Here is a 20,338-nt window from a genome sequence, read left to right as displayed (position 1 = left end):
TATATATATGAGATGGTCACGACTGATGCTTATTCATGGTGACCGTTTCAATGAAGAAGATGTGCCAGATTTGGAGGAAGCGGTTGAGCAAAAGAACAAGAAGAGGATAAAGGATGGTGGACATGAGGAGGAGGGAATTAAAGAAGGAAGAAACAAAGAAAACGATGGTGTTTATCAATCTAATTATTAATCCATATCACGTGCCCAACTCAACCTCATGACTCATCATCATGATCAATCCAAACCATAGAAATTCATGCTTGTTCATACTTTTTCCATCTTTCCATTCTTAGCCGCAAATCTGCATGTTGAGAAGGCCGCGTTGGACTCTTGAAATTGAGAATCTTTTATATTAAAAAAAAAAAAACTTACAGACCGACGTAAATTATACCAACCAATATATGTTTACCATTTTATCATAGCTTTTTTTTTAATCAGAACCAAGATTTTTACTCAAGCATATAATTGATATATCAATATGGTCCAAAAAACAAAGATATGTCAATATATAATAAAACACATCTTGTTTCAGCACAAAAGAAAGAAAAAGAAAAAAAAAAGGAGAACGCAACTTACTGACAGTGGCTAATGACAGCTTTTGTTTTCAAGCTATTTATAGACGCAGAACCTAAAAAAGGGGAAATAAAAGACAAATCCCTCCATGGGTGTCAGTTGTCATAGACTGCAACCAATCCCACTATTCCTCTACTGATCACCGCTTATACTCTATATATAGTTTTGGAATCAAGTGCTTACCTCCTCGTGCAGTTTAGTTTGCATCGTATCACAGACATGGTGGTACTTGTCATTCTCTTCTCATCCACCTTTCTCCTACTTTTTTTCTACAGAACAAGAAGAACAAGAGCGCGTCTTCCACCAGGTCCGCCGGGTCTTCCTCTCATAGGCAATTTTCACCAGCTTCTTAGCCCTGAACCACATCGTTACTTGTGGCATCTCTCCAAGCAATATGGTCCTCTCATGTTCCTGCGCTTTGGCGTCAAGCCCACCATAGTTGTTTCCTCTGCCACAATAGCCAGACAAGTCATGAAAACCCACGACCTCGTATTTGCTAGCAGACCATCCTTGCTTGGTCAAAGGAAATTGTCTTACAATGGCTTAGACTTGGCTTTCACTCCCTACGGTCACTATTGGAGAGAAATGAGAAGATTGTGTGTCCTCCACCTGTTTAGTTCCCGACGAACCCAATCCTTTCGTCCCATACAAGAAGATGAGGCTGTGCGAATGATTCGAAAGTTGTCTCAATCTGTTGCATCTCACAGGGTAATCAACTTGAGTGAGACATTGCTATCTTTCACTAGCACTTTGATTTGTAGGATTGCTTTCGGGAAAAGGTATGAGGCAAAAGATGAAGGAGGTGAGAGAAGTAGATTCCATGAACTGTTGAAGGAAGCTCAGGCTTTGATGGCAGAATTTTACTTCTCAGACTATTTGCCATGGCTGGGGTGGGTTGATACACTCAGAGGACTTACCAGTCGATTGGATCAAACCTGCAAGCAGCTTGACTTGTTCTACGAACAAGTCATCAAAGATCACATGAATCCAACAACGCCTCATCAAACCGACCAACAAGACATCATTGATATCTTCCTTCAGATAAAGGACGCTAATTCAACCTCGGTTGATCTCACCTTGGATCACATCAAAGCTTTACTCATGGTAATTAATATTGTATGTCTCCTTTTTTTGAGCTGCATGGATTTATATAGTATTTTTTGTGGGTTATGGATCAAATTATCATGTGTGGATGTAGAACATATTTATAGCAGGAACAGACACGAGTGCAGCGACAGTAGTTTGGGCGATGACCGCATTGATGAAAAATCCCAGAGTGATGAAAAAGGTACAAGATGAAATCAGAAAGTTATATGGGGAGATCAAAGATTTTATACGCATAGACGATATTGAAAGGCTTCCTTATTTCAAAGCGGTGGTGAAGGAGACTCTCAGACTGTTCACACCTGTGCCCTTACTAGTGCCACGAGAATCCATGCAAAGGTGCAACGTAGAAGGGTACGAGATTGAACCCAAGACTCTAGTTTTAGTGAATGCATGGGCCATAGGTAGAGACCCTGAGACATGGGAAGACCCAGAAAAATTTTATCCAGAAAGGTTCTTCAACTGCTCAATAAACTTCAAAGGCCAAGATTTTGAGCTGATTCCTTTTGGAGCTGGTCGTAGGATTTGTCCTGGAATTCAAATGGGAGTAATCAATGCGGAGCTTGCACTTGCTAATCTTCTTCACTCTTTTGATTGAGAATTGCCTGCTGGGATTGAGGAGCAAGACATTGATACAGAGGTCATGCCAGGATTAACCATACACAAGAAAAATGATCTCTGCTTAGTCGCTAAGATCCATGAAACTAAACCAATTTCTAGGCCTATTATTGACATAGGTTTCCAATGTTATAGAGTATGAATCAAAATAATACGTGCAGCTAGCCTCTTATACTTTCTTTTTATTTTTATTTTTTTCAACATATATATCAACTATGATAGACGAAACTTGAATTATTCCTTGTATTGTAATTATGTGGAGTTGATTTTCTTTAATATAATTTTCGTTGTTTTGTTGGGAAAAAAATATAATTTTCGTTGTCGAAGTTTTAATGTGTCTAAAAATAAAGTGAGGAAATTAAATTCAGTAAATTAAATGGTTTTTTTTAATAAATGTCAAAGTTAATTTGAATTATCTGTGCTTAGTATTCTGTATATTTAATTTTTTTACGTTAATTTTTTTTTGTAAAATAATTTGAATATTAAACAATTATCTTTATACGCAACTCAAGCAATTCATTAGAATTGAAAATAAAATAAAATTTCACTAATCAATCACTGTCGTGGTATCTGAGGCTGAGGAATTGAGTTGTTGAGGATCACTTCATTTTGCTAAATCACTGTCGTGTGGGCCAATCGATGCAGGCCTTTAACAGATAAGTCAAAATTTTTGAATCTAGAAAAGCATAAAAGGAAAAACAAAATTATAATTTTAAAAATAATTTTACGGTATACAAAATAAATATATAAAGAAGTTTATTTTAAAAATAATTTTTAAAAGTATATTTACGCCCGAACATCTCCTGAACCCACAAAATATTCACTGCAAATTGTGCAAAGTCCAAAAAAATAAAAGGAAATGATCAGGCGCAACGACACGTTCCATATTCATTTACTTGTCTTGGATGAAAATCCTTTGTATTTCAAGCTATGGAACAAGGACAGCTACAGAGATTATGAACCCCGACTCGTGTCGTAGATGGCGACCATTCCTCTACTCTCTTCATTTTGTTTTCTTTTCTAATTTTCTTGAGCGTTGGTAGTCACTATTGATATCCCCACTTCAATATATAACTTAGAATCAAGTGCTTAGCTCCAGTCACACACAGACATGTTGGAACTTGTCCTCCTCTTCGTATCTCTTTTCCTCGTAATTCTTATCTACAGAACAAGAAGAACAAGACCACATCTTCCACCAGGTCCTTCTGGTCTTCCTCTCATAGGCAATCTTCATCAGCTTCCTAACTCTGCCCAACATCGCTATTTATGGCTTCTCTCCAAGAAATATGGCCCTCTCATCTTCCTTCGCTTCGGCCTGAAGCCCACCATAGTTGTTTCCTCGGCCAAAATAGCCAGACAGGTCATGAAAACCCATGACCTCGTATTCGCTAGCAGACCACCCTTGCTTGGTCAACAAAAATTGTCGTACAATGGCTTGGACTTGGCTTTCGCTCCTTACAGTGACTATTGGAGAGAAATGAAAAGGTTATGTGCTCTCCACCTGTTTAGCTCTCGGCGCATACACTCGTTTCGTACAATTCGGGAAGATGAGGTTGTGAGAATAATTCGAAAGTTGTCTCAATCTGCTGCTTCTCACAAGGTAATCAACCTGAGCGAAACGATGATGTCTTTCACAGGAACTTTGATTTGTAGGATTGCTTTCGGGAAGAGGTATGATTTGGAAGACAGAGGAAGCGAGAGAAGTAGATTTCATGGACTGCTCCGCGAATCTCAGGCCTTGTTGGCTGAATTTTACTTCTCAGATTATATACCATCGTTGGGGTGGATTGACAGAATCAGAGGACTTCATAGTCGACTGGACAAAACCTTCAAACAGCTCGACATGTTCTACCAACAAGTCATCGACGACCACATGAGTCCAACAAATCCTCAAACCGAACAAAAGGATATCATAGATATTTTTCTTGAAATGATGAGTGCTCATTCAAATTCGGTTGATCTCACTATGGACCACATCAAAGCTTTGCTCATGGTGATGTTGTCTCCATCTTCTTGTGCTGCATTGATATGGTATCTTTTTAGGGTTACTGATCAATTAATTTCTCTTATGGTGGATGCAGAATATATTTGTAGCAGGAACAGACACGAGTGCAGCGACATTGGTTTGGGCGATGACCTCACTTATGAAGAATCCTAGAGTGATGAAGAAGGCACAAAATGAAATCCGAAAGTTATATGTCATCAAAAAAGATTTTATATATGAGGAGGATATAGAAAGGCTTCCTTATCTCAAAGCAGTGGTGAAGGAGACTCTGAGACTGTTCACACCTGTGCCCTTACTTGTGCCGAGAGAATCCATAGAAAAGTGCAACATAGAAGGCTATGAGATTCAACCCAAGACTCTAGTTTTTGTGAATGCATGGGCTGTAGGAAGAGACCCTGAATCATGGGAAGACCCAGAACAGTTTTACCCAGAAAGGTTCTTCAACTGTTCAATAGACTTAAAAGGGCAAGATTTTGAGCTGATTCCATTTGGAGCTGGACGCAGGATTTGTCCTGCATTGCACTTGAGATTGGCCACCGTGGAGCTTATGCTTTGCCAATCTTCTTCACTCTTTTGATTGGGAATTGCCCTCTGGAATTAAGGAGCAAGACATTGACGCAGAAGTCGTACCAGGAATAACAACGCACAAGAAGAACGATCTTTGCCTGATTGCCAAGAACCATACAGCCCCCCCACGTTCGCACCTACTGGGGTCGGCACAGGTTACAGTATGATTCAAAATATCTGTACGGCTCGCTCAAGTTGAATTGTGATGGAGGAAATTTGTGTTTGTCGCATTATGATCATGTGGAGTTAAAAATATCAGAGAAGTACAGGATAAGCAGGTGAGATAGACGTACACAATTATGTCAGGGCAACGTAGAAGCCTGTGTCTTGTTATTTAGAGTTTGTGTCGTGTTTGAATCAACCCAGTGTAATGGTTTATCAAGATCCCATATTGACATAATGACACTATCACTTATGCTGAATTTGTTTAGCCTAAAATAATCATTTAAACGTCGATCGAGATTAATGAAGAAGTTATTTCATCAGCAGTAGTTTTCATCGGTTTAAAGATCTTTATGATGGAGTATCTAATTAGTGCTAGAGCATTTAAATGATTTATCAAAATGAACACGGGAACATTAGCATGACCTCTGATTATTTATGCGACGATAGTAAACTGTGTGTTACGAAAGATACGTTCGGATTCTGAAGTTTGGTTTTGTTGGAATCGTACGTAGTTAGTCGTTTGTTACTGTTATAAGTTGGGCACAAGTCAAAGCAGGGGAGCCAGGCCGAAAAGTGTTGGGGGATGAGGCTAGTGAGGTGTAAAATTAATACACACTTAAGCATATAGGTTTTTTTTCCCCTGAAGACTAATGGTAGACGTTCTATTAATCCAGGAGGCGAGGGTAAGATCCAAAAATTAAAGATGATTTTCTTTGGCAGAAATTAAAGGTGAATTCAAAAGAAGTTCCCTATTATATTACAATAATTTAGCTAATCATGAGTGTCAATATCAACATATAAAATTTACATCAAGAACTATAATTATGATCCAGATAATATAATATTAGCTTGAAGTGTAGTCGAGGCATAAAAACACAGAAAATACCCATATGGATTTATATTATATTTGTAAAATTTGTAATATGATTTAAAATAGATATCTTTTTCTTTGATGCACAGGATAAATACTAACAATTTAATGGCTTTTAAAATATTTTATTTATTTCTTTTAGTATTTAAAACTTCAAAAATGAATAAAAAATGAAACACGTACAAAGTGGGGACGGTTGGAGGCGTCACCGGAATATTATATCTGTTTTTTTTCAAATTTTATATTGTTTTTGCCAGCTAAATTTATATTTTTTCAGTAGACTTTTATGAGAAAAAAAATCAAACGCCCCCTGTGATGAGCAACTTTTTTTTTTTTTTGGGTTTGAACCAACGACGTGACCCAAGTGATGAGTGGAAGCCAGGGTTTGAGTGATATACGTGCCAGAATCGTCCTCTGTTTTTGCCGCGAGACTACTCCCTTATCTTAAAGCAGTGGTGAAGGAAACCCTGAGACCATTCCTTCCTTCGCCATTACTTTTCCCACGAGAATCCATGGAAAGATGCAACAGGCAACAGAGAGGGCTACCAGATTCAACCAAAAATTCACAACAATTCTATCCAGAAAGATTCTCTAGCTGTTCAATAGAATATGTCTAGGCTGTTCCCAATATCAGTTTTTCATGCTCCCACGTTATCAAATATCGATACGCAAAGAATGATAAGCAAGATGGGAACCATAAACTTGTGTGGTTGTTTTGGTTCATTGGGTTCCGTACAACGGTAGTTTGGGGTGTGTGGAGGGAGGTATACGTCAATTCCTGTGTTCTTGGTCCAAAATTTTTGCCGTCCTGACCACGTGGATTATAATTCAGGGACGGATACGCATGGACCACATAGTACTAGTGTTTATTTTTATTCTAGACTCACTCAACTCAGTCCATTTAATTTGGCCATTAGATTTTGATTGCCCGCGACATTCCGTTTTGAGATTGTAAGTTGCAAACGGTGGAATTTTATGTCATAAATTGTAACTATACCACATTATATATATATATATACTACCTCCGGTCTTAAATATAAAAACTAATTGACTAATTTAAGAGGTTAAAAAAATAAGTTAAGTTAGTTAATTGTAATAAATATGTGTTGTCTTTCTTAAAATATCTTTGCTAATCAAATGTATTAGCTAGAATTACAATTATTAGAAGGACTATATTAGAAAAAAAAATTAATAAACATGAGAGACAAAATAGATTGTGTTCTTATATTTAGGATCAAAATAAAAATTAAACAAGATCTTGTATTAAAAAACAGAAGTAGTATATTAAAGAAACGGCTTCTTGCATTGAACTTGAATTACAAAAGTAAACTTAAAAAGTGAGATGATAAATTCAAAGCAAGTGAAAGGTAGAAGACGAGCGAGGTTGATTGGCGTGACTAGTTTCTAAACGTAGAAGTATAAATATTAGGAAAAATTATAAATAAAGACCTTCTAATATATAAAATTATGATTTGGGATTTAGAATTTGAAAAATAGCAAATAAGGATCAGATCCTGCTTTTGCAAATATGAAATGTGAGTAAAATGTCTGAAATGCCCTTTAGTGAAATTGTGATTTGGTTTACTAAAGTTGTCATTCGTTAAAATGAACTTGTTATTTCCCATAGTCAACTCGTCATTTGGCATACCCTCAACCAAGTTGTAATTTGGTCTAATGAAATTGTCATTCACTAAAGTAAACTTGTCATTTTTCATAGTCAATTTGTCATTTGACTAAGGGATATTTCAGACATTTCACCACGATTTCATATTTGCAAAAGTGAGATCGGGTTCTTATTTGCTATTTTACAAATTAAAAGTCTCAAATTGAAATTTTATATATTATAGGGTCTTTATTTGCAATTTTTTCTAAATATTAAACTGACTTTTTTAATATGTTAAAAATAATTTTCACTTACCTTTTCGAAATATTTTTTTTATTGTTTTTAGATTTTGTGGAGGAGAATAAAAAAAACTCTACCCAAACAGAGTAACAGACATTGGAAAACTTGCTTTTACGGACCACATGGTGCCCAAACATCGCCTAAACTTGGTCTCCAGTGTACTTGATTTATAGACCAAATGTTTTATGGGCCTGAACACACATTTCGGCCCAACCCACAGAAAAGATAATGCATCCGCATTATCCTAAAAGGCATCCCTTCAATAAACGCAATATCCATCCAGCCGACAAATCCTTTTAACGGTCCCCTGATCAAACGACGGTTGAACGAAGGGAGCAGCTTCTCGAATCCGAACTTGGCCATTCTTTTAAGCAGCTGTTGAAATTAAATAATTGAATTCATAGTAAATTGGTAATTATATATATTTAGTTGATAAATAATATCTCAATATTTTTTAAACAATGTATTTATTTGTTTTTTAATATTTAAACTTTTGAAATGTGTAGAAAAATATTTTAAAAAATAGGAAAAGACTTATATATATATTCAACAAAAATAAATCAAGAAAAAAATGAATAAAATGTATTAAACTTTAGATTTAGATGATCATATATAATGCCCATAACTCTTAAATAGAAATAATATACAAATGTTGTATATTTTAAATTTAAATTATATGAAAATGTTTGAAGATATATTAAACACTTCATATGATGTGATATATGGGATATTTACCTAGAACATACAAAAAGATTAGAAAAGATATATTTAAAAATAGATTTCATGCATAAAATATGATATCTTACATATTACTTTTCTTTGAAAATATTACGATTCATTTATTATAGTGAAAAGAAAAGTAAATAGAGAATAGCATCCAGGTAGCAAAATGAATGCGACTGATGTAAACAAGAGGCTGAGCAACACAAGACCCGCGCCGGGCCAGATTTGCCCTCCTTTTTTTAGAAAGCGGACAAATGAATCCAATGCTATCACACTGAGTGGAATATGTTTCGATACTTAAGTATCATGATATTTATTACTGTCATAAAATCTAAACTGTTGAGATATAACTTTAATAACTTAAATTTAAAATTTTTAACTAACAATTTTTTAATAAAAATTATTTTAAAAAAAAAACTTACAGTCAAGGTATTTCATTTTATTTTGAGTTATGTACCTATTAAAAAAATATATTTTAAAAAAATATTAAATATTAAATATTAAATCTTAGTCATCCATATTAAATTTAAATGGTTGAAATTTGACAAACATGATAGTGCTTATCATTGTGATGAGCACTAAGACCGATTCTCACATTAAATAAATGACAGCACATGCTCCGAACCTCCATCACAAATGATGTCTTTTTTCTTTCTTTTCTTTTTTGACTGAAAATGATCTCATTCACAAAACAAAACAAAAAAATCATGTACAGAGGAGTTCTAGCATACGAAAACAAAGAACATCTAATCCCATAATCCGTGAAAATAACAATTTTTAGGTGTTTTGAAGTTAAAAGTTCTGCTTGATACAAAACATTAAAAATAAAAAGTTGAGATTGTTATTTGGATTAATAAAATTTAGTAAAAGAATATTTAGCATGATGAATTATTAAGATCCCGTTACATTACCATATAGGTTCAACCGCATTGTAGGGTTGCAATGATGATGAATGTTATTTAGATCCCATTATATGTGCGTTTGGTTGCATTAATTATAATTACCAAAAAAATGGCAATGAGGATTCATAGGGCCCCCTGTGAATCTACATTACCATCCCATTAGCATTGCCTTATGCCAAAAATACTCCCATCTACTTGTGCGTCTTCCCACATTTGTCCATCAATTTCTCCTTCCATGAAATTTACCCCGCTGCTAACATCGCCACTACGGCCACCGGCGGCGGCAGTCCTTCCTGCACCTACAGAAAGCGCATCGAGACTAACAAGACGTGGCTCTTCAGCGGACGACGATACAAACACCAAAGGTACGGCAACGTGGCTTCTGGTTTTCATTCTCTGTCATTAACCTTCCTCCTCAGCAAATCTGAGCAACACAAAAATCCATGACCCCACCTCCATCCTCAACTAACTTTCCCGTCATTCATTTGCCATTGCCATTATAAAAATAAGAAATATCTTCATTCTCTCTCTTCTCGTCTGAAGAGAGTGTGTTGTTGCCATTATAAAGATAAACTTATCTTTTGTTATTTATTCATTTTAAATAATTATTAGATATAGCTTATTGCACCACTCTCAAAAAACGTACCAAATGCTAATATTATAAACTTTCATTACATTGTCATTACACTACCCTGCACTGGATTGCAGGATATAAATTGAAACAAATAACCCTTAGTTTTTTCTTTTGCCCCACCCGTCTAGGAAAAGCCAAAGTAACTGCCCATTAATGTCCTCTTCAAAACCTAAGTCCACACCAATACTAAGCTTACACTAGGCTAGCTAGGTAACGTGTTTACTCTTTAAGCATGCATGTCGCTTTTAAAATTGTTTCCAAATTAAATAGGAGTGTCTCGCCTTTTGATAGGCCAGATCGGGTCATGTGATGATGTGGCCTACAGGCATTTGGGTTAAGCACGTGATTGAATATGAGAAATATCTTATGGCAATTCTTTCCCCTTTTCAATTTTTCTCCATATCCATTTACCCGTTCATCATTTTGTGAACCTAAACGATCGAATTTTAAATCATAAACTGTAACCATACCACTTTTATATATATCTTAGATCCAGGTTCCTAACTCCACACACTTAATTCGTACCGCACCAAAAGTATGGTGATACTTTTAACTCTCTTCTCATCCATCTTCCTCATCTTTCTTATCCGCAGAACAAGAAGAATAAGAGCACGGCTTCCACCAGGCCCTTCGGGTCTTCCTCTCATAGGCAATCTTCACCAGCTTTCCAGGTCTTCCCCACATAGCTATCTATGCCATCTTTCCCAACAATATGGCCCTCTCATGTTCCTGCGCTTTGGCCTCAAGCCCGCCATTGTTGTTTCCTCGGCCAAAATAGCCAGACAAGTCATGAAAACCCACGACCTCGTATTTGCTAGCAGACCATCTTTGCTTGGTCAACAGAAATTGTCGTACAACGGCTTAGACGTGGCTTTCGCACCTTACAGTGACTATTGGAGAGAAATGAAAAAATTGTGTGTCCATCACCTGTTTAGCTCTCGGCGCACCCACTCGTTTCGTCCCGTTCGGGAAGACGAGGTTGTGCGAATGATTCGAAACTTGTCACTGTCTGCTGCTTCTCACAAAGTAATCAACCTGAGCGAGAGGTTAACGTTTTTCACCAGCACTTTGATATGTCGGATTGCTTTCGGGAAAAGGCATGATTTGGAAGACCAAGGACGTGAGAGAAGTAGATTTCATGGACTGCTAAATGAAGCTGAGGCATTATTGGTCGAATTGTATTTCTCAGACTATCTGCCATGGTTGGGGTGGGTTGATAGACTCAGAGGACTTCTCAGTCGTCTGGATAAAACCTTCAAGCAACTTGACATGTTCTACCAACAAGTCATCAACGATCACATAAATGCAACAACACCTCCTGCCGACCAACAAGACATCATTAATATCCTTCTTCAAATAATGGATTCTCAATCGTCCTCGTTTGATCTCAGTTTAGATCACATCAAGGCTTTGCTCATGGTAATATTGTCTCCATTTTCTATGATAAACAAGAGTCTTTTTTTTCTTTTCTTAAAGGTTATTCAATTTCTGTTATATATGTGGATGCAGAATATATTTATAGCAGGAACAGACACGAGTGCAGCAACAATAGTTATGGCAATGACCTCATTGATAAAGAATCCCAGGGTAATGAAGAAAGTACAAGATGAAATCAGAAAGTTATATAGTGAGAAAGAATTCATAAGTGAAGAGGATATTGAGAGGCTTCCTTACCTCAAAGCAGTGGTGAAGGAGACTCTGAGACTGTTTCCACCTACTCCCTTGCTTCTGCCAAAAGAATCCATGGACAGGTGCAGCATAGAAGGTTACGAGATTCAACCAAAAACTATGGTTTTAGTGAATGCGTGGGCTATAGGGAGAGACCCTGAGACATGGGAAGAGCCAGAACAGTTTTATCCAGAAAGGTTCTTCAACAACTGTTCAGTAAACTTCAAAGGCCAAGATTTTGAGCTGATTCCATTTGGAGCTGGTCGCAGGATTTGTCCCGGAATGCTCATGGCAGTAGTCACAGTGGAGCTTACACTTGCTAATCTTCTTCACTGTTTTGATTGGGAATTGCCTGCTGGGATTGAGGAGCATGACATTGACACCGAAGTCACACCAGGAATAGCTGTGAACAAGAAAAATGATCTTTTCTTAGTCATTAAGAACCCATAATACACATCCACGTGGTCACCTGCTATTTTTGTGTGCGTGGAATCCTTCCCGGTATTTAAGATTGCACTGTAGCTGTCTCAAACTTTCACTTCCGTCTGCTCACTTGTTCGCTTCAATAAAATGACGTCGAGTTCATGATTTTTCATTTCCTTCTAAGAATTTAACTTTTCACGATAATATCTTGCTCTGGTATTTAAGCTGTAGTTATACACCTCCTCACGTAACTATTATTTTATATTTATATATAATTTCAAGTTATTTACAAGCAAATTGTGATTTATTTACAAGAAGATTGTGATATGATTGAACTTTGTCTTATTCACGCTATTTTAAAATAATAAAATTCTTCATTAAGTATTCAAGAAACACATTACAAGAAATTAAAATACAATCAAAAGCGCGAGTTTTCCCCCCCTCAAAGCATGCTCTCGAACAAATTTGGATAATGTGTGGGCGGAGTGATTTAAACTCACAGGCTCACAGCCCAATGTTGCTCTTGGGCCATACCGAAGGAAACAATTTATATAAAAATATACTCCTCCGATCCTAAATGTAAGACTCTTATACTAATGTGTATAAGGGTCTTACATTTAGGACCGGAAGAATATATCTATAAATATACACAGAGCGTCCGTCCCATATTTAAATGCACACGCAACTGCGTTAGGTGGTTTTCCCTTTCAGTCTCTAGTCCGGGAAAAAAAAAAAACCACGGATTTGTCAGTAATATTCACTTGCATAAATAATTCCAAATTGAGACTTCCGTTCTATAAAATGTAAAGCGACTGACGCACTTTAGCCGGCGGAAAGCAGATAGAAGCTGCAAAATCATGCTTTTTCTAATCGCCCTTCTCTTTATCCCTTTCATCTTCTTCTACCTTCTTCATAAACAAAGAACCACCGCCTCGCTTAACATCCCTCCTGGTCCTCCAGGCCTTCCTCTTATCGGCAACCTTCATCAGCTTCCGAGCTCTGACCTTCACCTCCACCTATGGCGTCTCTCCAACCACTACGGCCCTCTCATGCACTTGCGCCTCGCTTCCATACCAACTCTGGTTGTTTCCTCCGCAAAAATGGCTGAGCTCTTCCTCAAAACCCATGACCTCCAAATGGCCAGTCGTCCATCCTTGCTCGGTCAGAGGAAATACAGCTATGATTGTTCAGACCTGGTTTTTTCACCCTACGGCGATTACTGGAGAGAACTCAGAAAGCTCTGTGTCGTTCATTTGTTCAACACCAAACGTGTTCAGTCTTTTCGCTCTCTCCGGGAAGACGAAGTGCTCCGAATGATGAACAATATATCAAAGTCGGCTTCCCTGAATCAAGTCACAAACTTGAGCGAGGCGGTGATGCGTCTGACAAGCAGCATAATTTGCAGAGCTGCTTTTGGAAAGAGATATGAAGATGAAGGAAACAAAAGGAGTCAGTTTCATGGGATGTTGAATGAAGAACAAGCCATGATCGCTGCGTTTTACTTCACAGACCATTTACCTTTCATCGGGCACTGGATTGATAGGCTCAGGGGATTATTATCGCGGCTCGAAAAAAACTTCACGGAATTGGATAATTTCTTCCAGCAGATCATCGATGATCACATCCATTCAAAAGCACGAAAATCCGACCAAGAAGAAGACTTCATCGATGTCTGTCTTGGATTGACGAAGGATACATCTTCATTCGAACTCTCATTGACTAGCATCAAAGCCTTACTTACGGTATTACTCTTAACCTTTTCACCGTTTCAAACCTGAGATTAAATAAATATTTTAGGCAGAATGCTTATGGCGTAGACTCTTAAAAGGCTTGCCGTGCACTGATAAAATACATATGTTTGGATACAATATAATATACTCATTAGATTGGGACAAGCATGAGAGTGTCTTACAATAATAAAATATAGTGAATTATTTGGGTGCAGGATATATTCATAGCTGGGACTGACACCGGGGCGGCGACGCTGGTATGGGCCATGACGGCTCTCATTAAGAATCCAAGAGTGATGAATAAAGTCAAAGAAGAAATCAGAAATTTAAAGCCGAGAAAAAGCTTCATTGACGAAGATGATCTCCAAAGGCTTCCTTATCTGGAGGCGGCAGTGAAGGAGACACTGAGAATGTACCCACCAGCGCCATTAATGGTACCGAGGGAAGCGACTGAGAAATGCCAGATCGGTGGGTATGACATAGAAGACAAGAGTGTGATATATTTCAACGTGTGGGCCATAGGGAGGGACCCAGAGGCATGGGAGCAGCCAGAAGAGTTCAATCCAGAAAGATTTGAAGGTAGGTCTGTGGATTTCAGCAAGGGACAAGGATTTGGGTGGATACCGTTTGGAGGAGGAAGAAGAATATGTCCAGGAATACAACTGGGAGTTGTAACAGTGGAGCTAGCACTTGCTAATTTACTCAACTCTTTCGATTGGGAACTCCCCAAAGGGATGAAAGTGGAGGACATAGACACTGATGTTCTTCCTGGAATCGCCATGCACAAAAAGAATGCTCTTTGCCTTATGCCCAAGAAATTACAGGACTGCATAGTTTAGTCAAATTACTTTTCCGCCAATCATTTAGCAGTTTCCACCAAATATAAGATCGTAGATTCCATCCTGCTTATAATCCTGCCTTGTTAAATTTAGGGTTGATGTATTGGGTCGCGTGTTTATGGTATAATAATGAAAGATGTATTGGATGCGCACATCACTCTTGACCTGATCCAACCTCGAAGCCTCTGCACATTTGTGTGGTAAGTAAATAATAACAAACCACTTGGAACAAAAAATATAATAGGAACAACATCAAATCATTAATCAGCAATGACGTTAGTTCGCACAAAAAATAATTTAAGCAACGTACGTGTTCAGCAGCTAGAAATATTTTTTCGTTGTTAATGGATAAATCACGCAAGACTGAGCTTCATTGAGTTGACTTAGTTAGCAGGTTGCAACTGAAAAGAATAAAATTGGTGAGATAAATTTTCTTAAACAAAGATTTTAGTACGACTAAGATATAAGTATGCCGTAATGTATCTGTGAAGGTCAAACTGATAGAAATAAAGAAAACAAAGGAAGAATACGTACAGCCGCGAATGCCGGGCATTCTTTATGCTGATTAGTGAACGTGAAGGTTTGCAAAGAAATGAAAACAGCTCTCATAATTTGAAGGCTTCAACTGTCATAGTAATTTGACAATCGGATACGGATTGAATTTATTTTCATTCAACAATTGCAGAGCCTGTAACCAGTAGTATTGATGCAGTACATTGATCGTCAAAGTGAATCATTTTTAAACTGAAAATTAATCAGCAAGCCTCCATGATCGCTGAATTTTAAAACTAAGACTTGGCGATTCCGAAAGGTAATCTTAAGGTAGGTGCGGATTACCACCCACCACTTGTATTATACTCCTCCGGTCCTTAATATAAGACCCATTTAACTAATTTGATTAGATTAAGGAAGTTAGGTAAATTAGTTAATGATAAGAAAAATGACACATTTTTCCTAAAATACCATAATAATCTTTTTTAATACCCCCTCCCCCTCTTTTACTTGATTATGGTTGGGGGAGTATCCATAGGGGTAATTTAGAGAAAATTAAAAAATATGAGAAATGAGTCTTATATTTAGGACCAAAACTAACTCAAGAATTGAGTCCTATATTAAGGACCGGAGGAGTATTATATTACGAGTATAATATTATACTACCTTCTACTATTAATACAGGACGTGACTAGTTGACTAATCTGAGTAAATTAAGAAAATTAGTTAAACTAATTATTTATAATAAATATGTGTCGTCTTCTTTAAAATACCCTTACTAATCATATGTATTAGCTAGAATTACTATTTGATGAAATATTTACCATGTACAACCATTATAAGGACTACCTTAAAAAAATAGATAAATATAAGAGACAAAGTGGATTGAAATCTTATATTTAGTACCAAACTGAATGTCAAACTGGCTCTTATATTAAGAAACAAAAATATTACAAACTATATAGGGGTTGAATTTAGATCTAAATACATTTTATCTTTCAAATTTATAATTTTTTATTCAAAATATTCCTATTAATTATAAGAGATTTTCACCAAGTAATAGTTTCAATGTATATAATTAAAAAAAAGTATTTTAAAAAAGCTAACATGTGATTTTTATAAATAACTAACTTAATTAATGTTTTTAATACTACTTCTGATACTAAATATAAAAACTAGTTAGAGATTCAATTTAATTCTAAATATAAGAGTCAATCTACTTTGTTTTCTCATATTTATTTTTATCCAAAGTAACCTGTATTAAAAAGTTTTATTCTAATACACATGATTAATAAAGATATTTTAAAAAAAAACATCCATTACAAAAACTAAATTAATTTTCTAACTATTCACAAATTAATTACCTCTTGTATCATGAAGCAGATCTAGTATTTCTAAATTAGTAATCTATTACATTGTTCATAAGGGATGTTTGGACCGTAATTGTATGCTCGACACCTGACATGGCATCCGTTCGGTGAATTTGGAGGATTGCAAGAAAAGAAGGAAGCCAAAATTCATTCAATATTGCCGGCCGAAGATAGGGAAACTCACTAGAAATTGCCTTCTTATGGGACGTGGCACACTCGCACAGGTAGCCCCAGTTGAACACCCAACCACCCCCGCCCCCCCCAAAAAAAAAAAATTTGGTCCAAAAATAGCGTTCCTCAAGTAATTCAATGCGCTTGCTTATGGCTTTATTGCCATGTCGAGTAACATCGTGTTTCCTAAACAAACGGGTTCGCAAAATACAAACTAAATGATAATTGCACAAGCCCAAGTACCTTTACGATCGTCCTTTCGCATTGGATGCACCGAGCTTCCGGATTACGTTAATACACCTTCCTATACCATTTTTATTTTTAATATAAAAACTAATTAATTAATTAAATTAGATTAAAAAATTGAGTTAACTATTTATAATAATAAATATCATCTTTTTAAAATACCTTTTCTAATCAATGTTGATTAACTATTATTATTATAAAAATTATTTTAAAAAAATAAATTAAAATCTTAAATTCAAAACCAAATAAAAATCAAATAAATTCTTTCTTGAGAACCAAAGTAGTAGTATTAAATAGTATCGTGTGCAATCAAAAATACGGCCACAAACTACAATAAAATTGGAAAAGTCTGTTGATGCAATTTTGATGATAATCCGTCATTAAATAATTAAAAGATCTGTTGCCGAGAAATTAAAACCACACATGAATCTCAAAACATGACTTGATAGGTGATCATTCCAACTCAACTTTCTGTCTTCATTTCTCTTGGAACTTGCTGGTGAGAGCATTTTGCCTTCCCTTGTCAACTCAAAGTTCAAATCAGCAGTCACACTCGAACAAGAGTGGCAGCTGATGAGGTAAACAAAGACATTTTCCTTAATTTAAAAATTAAAACCCAGGCTTGTAGCCTATGGGATCTCCGAATCCAACCACTAGTTTCCTAAAAATTTACAATAAAAACATAGCAGAATAAAAATTTCAATAACTATAATAGGTAGGCAAATTCACCAGCCAACAAATAACAGTACAATTCTCTTGGTGAACAAAACTTTAAATTTTGACCACAAATCCCAAGTCAAGACTTACGGGGTCTTCCTCTCCTACCCGTTTTTACTGGAGCCCGATTTCTCCCAGGGCCAGAACCCCTAGCTTTACCTTTCGCTTTACCAGAATTATTTCCGCCACGTTTCCTTTTCCCCTTGGCCGCACCATTTACTTGTTCCTCATCGTCACTTGCTTCATCATCATCCTCCTCCTCCTCCGATTCAGACGATTCTTTTGTTTTCTGCTTCTTCTTGGAATTGTCACCACCTCTTGCACCCTTTTTGTACTCTGCTTAGGCACTGTAGTTTTCTTTACAGGTTCCTCATTTACTATAGCAAGAGCACATTCAAATAAGCAACCAGTTTAAGCTTAAAATAGCTATCACACTTAAACCCTTGTAAACATCCAACTCAAGATAGATTAAGACACACTCAGGCTTTCCAGGCTGAAGCAGTATCCCATCCACCCAAAAAACAAAAGAAAAAAAAATCATTTTCTAATGATTCACTTTTCCTAATAAATGAGTTTTGATCATTACAACATACCTTCACCAGAAGCTTTTCCATCGTATATATCAAGCTGCAGAAAAACAGGACGTTAGCACATAGTATCTATATATATATAACAAAAACTCTAATAAGATCCACTACTCCTATGCCTTGAACAATGTGATTCACTCCTCAACTCTGCAACGCATGGGACTCACATGCTAGTTAGTTACACAGGAATAGAACAACCAATATAGAGCACTTAACATTTAACAACATCAACAGAGAGAAGATGAAGTAGGAGGAGGAAGGAAAAACAATAACTCCCAGGTTGCAACTAGGAAATATCTACTTATTTGAATGCATGCAGCCCATGGTCCCAATACTTCGCCATGATAGTTTTGAAATATGCAAACCAGCTAAGATTTACCTGGTCAAGTCGTTCACCAACATTTGTTCCATCAACAATGACCATGGAGTGGCCCATACCACACGCAACACTGTTTCAAATAAAAATAATCATATCTTAAATCTCCAACTACCCAAAACAACCAAAAAGGCATTTAACAAGTTATTTCGTATAGATATCCTCAACATTTTGGCTTCCAGAGACAATAAGAGCGAGAGATTTAAGTTTAGCAATTACTCTCAAAGTAAGACGTATATGGACATCCGTAAAACAAAAGGCAGATAAAAACAAGGGAAGAATTAAACGACACGTAATACCCACCCCATAACATGCATGCCCTCAAGAATATCCACCTTTTTGGGTACTGCTGAAGACCTGAACACAGGTGAAGGTGAAGCCGCTAAAGAAAATTGAAAAAGGAAAAAAAAAAAAAAAAAAAAGAAACGAAACGAAACACAATGATAAGAATCATAATACTTCTGTGCATTAGGCCCATATCCCAGTTCTCCATGTTGAGCATGGCCCCAACTTATACATGAAGAATCGGCCCCAACAAAATGGTGCATTCCCTGAATCCATGCATCGTAAGTTCCAGCCACTACCAACACAGACCAAAAAAGTTACCCAATCAGTTACACAACATTTTGATCAAACACAGAAACACACACACACAACAAGACAGAAGAAAATGAAAGGCAAGAAATTCTGTAAATATCATGGACATGGCACAACCTTAAATCCAGCAGAGGCTTTGGATACATCCAATCATCACCTGTATTCTTATTTTGCCCCACATATACAATTGCCCTCCACCTGGAAAGTGAATAAACTTCAAAGTGATGACACTGAAACCAGAAACTATTTGTAGAAAGCCACCTCCCAAGTCATAACATATCATACAGAAACAGTTCAGTTCACAGGAGGCTAAGTAACACATTGCTCCTATAATCCTATATTGTACAGCACATATAACAGGTCAAAAGCATGCCCCAGCAACAACAGCATGCTAACACGCCTAAATATGGAACAGGTCAACTTTACCCTATTACGTCAACAAATTTTGACTCTGTACGAAATCACTTTTAAACAAAATATTTTGCATAGGACAAGCAGAGCTGACCGCTGACTGCCAAGAGACAATACAAATATCATAGCTCAAGACAGTTACAAGAAAGCCCTAAATCGCCGCGAGTAAGTAATAAAAATGACAAGCATCAATACGATTGACTTGTATGAAATATGGACTAGCACTTCTCAATAACAAGTCTTGAAGCTCCAATTCAAAAATGACAACAACCAAAAAAAAAAAAATCACCATTAAAATGCAAGGCAATCAGGTCAAATTACTACAAGTGATCCCTAGTTGGCTAGTTAAAGCTAAAAGTAAAATGTTTAGCCACTTAAAATTTGGACGAGAATCATGAGACTTACAGATTTCCCCACAAAAAGCAAACCACTGAGTCATGAAGACTCAACACAATCCATAACAATGACCAATTCAAGCAAAAAGTTCAAATTGCTAGGATAAGACCAAAGGTAAGATTTATTATTAACTCTCTCACATATTACAGGACTACATTAATCTCGATCTACTAATACATACACAAATATGACAAGGGAGGGAGACTTTGTAATTACAATTCACACACAAATTATATAACTACAATCTGCA

At 36.5% G+C, this 20,338-nt stretch overlaps 3 protein-coding genes and 2 pseudogenes across 3 annotated transcripts; 4 read left to right on the top strand and 1 right to left on the bottom strand.

Annotated features, from left to right (window-relative positions):
• Positions 1-791: 791 nt before the first annotated feature.
• LOC114741561 (cytochrome P450 71A1-like) lies at positions 792-2,437 on the top strand (annotated as a pseudogene).
• An 878-nt stretch (positions 2,438-3,315) lies between these two features.
• On the top strand, positions 3,316-5,190 carry LOC114741571 (cytochrome P450 71A1-like; annotated as a pseudogene).
• A 5,412-nt stretch (positions 5,191-10,602) lies between these two features.
• Positions 10,603-12,183, top strand: LOC114741560 (cytochrome P450 83B1-like). Its single transcript, XM_028929833.1, has 2 exons — positions 10,603-11,484; positions 11,575-12,183. The coding sequence occupies exons 1-2, from the start codon at positions 10,603-10,605 to the stop codon at positions 12,181-12,183; spliced, it is 1,491 nt and encodes a 496-aa protein (XP_028785666.1).
• A 798-nt stretch (positions 12,184-12,981) lies between these two features.
• Positions 12,982-14,899, top strand: LOC114741572 (cytochrome P450 71A1-like). Its single transcript, XM_028929840.1, has 2 exons — positions 12,982-13,898; positions 14,102-14,899. The coding sequence occupies exons 1-2, from the start codon at positions 13,014-13,016 to the stop codon at positions 14,723-14,725; spliced, it is 1,509 nt and encodes a 502-aa protein (XP_028785673.1). The 5' UTR covers positions 12,982-13,013; the 3' UTR covers positions 14,726-14,899.
• Positions 14,900-17,460: 2,561 nt separating this feature from the next.
• On the bottom strand, positions 17,461-19,249 carry LOC114741570 (protein RCC2 homolog). The gene is made up of 5 exons (XM_028929839.1): positions 19,144-19,249; positions 18,988-19,041; positions 18,688-18,757; positions 18,315-18,348; positions 17,461-18,098 (listed from the first exon to the last, which is right to left on the bottom strand). The coding sequence occupies exons 1-5, from the start codon at positions 19,230-19,232 to the stop codon at positions 17,938-17,940; spliced, it is 408 nt and encodes a 135-aa protein (XP_028785672.1). The 5' UTR covers positions 19,233-19,249; the 3' UTR covers positions 17,461-17,937.
• Between the last annotated feature and the right edge of the window lie 1,089 nt (positions 19,250-20,338).

The sequence above is a fragment of the Neltuma alba genome, unplaced genomic scaffold (assembly GCF_004799145.2).
Source record: "Neltuma alba isolate B1F8T4 unplaced genomic scaffold, ASM479914v2 tig00003421_pilon, whole genome shotgun sequence".
Taxonomy (NCBI): domain Eukaryota; kingdom Viridiplantae; phylum Streptophyta; class Magnoliopsida; order Fabales; family Fabaceae; genus Neltuma; species Neltuma alba.
Note: the sequence above shows the minus strand (reverse complement) of the source record. Positions and strands in the feature narration are given on the sequence as shown.

Coding starts and splice junctions, on each gene's coding strand:
- LOC114741560 (XM_028929833.1), top strand. CDS start 10,603: ATGGTGATACTTTTAACTCTCTTCTCATCCATCTTCCTCATCTTTCTT. Junction 11,485..11,574: donor ACATCAAGGCTTTGCTCATG/GTAATATTGTCT, acceptor ATGTGGATGCAG/AATATATTTATAGCAGGAAC.
- LOC114741572 (XM_028929840.1), top strand. CDS start 13,014: ATGCTTTTTCTAATCGCCCTTCTCTTTATCCCTTTCATCTTCTTCTAC. Junction 13,899..14,101: donor GCATCAAAGCCTTACTTACG/GTATTACTCTTA, acceptor ATTTGGGTGCAG/GATATATTCATAGCTGGGAC.
- LOC114741570 (XM_028929839.1), bottom strand. CDS start 19,232: ATGCACCATTTTGTTGGGGCCGATTCTTCATGTATAAGTTGGGGCCAT. Junction 19,042..19,143: donor TATGGGCCTAATGCACAGAA/GTATTATGATTC, acceptor ACCTGTGTTCAG/GTCTTCAGCAGTACCCAAAA. Junction 18,099..18,314: donor TGGAAAAGCTTCTGGTGAAG/GTATGTTGTAAT, acceptor CTCTTGCTATAG/TAAATGAGGAACCTGTAAAG.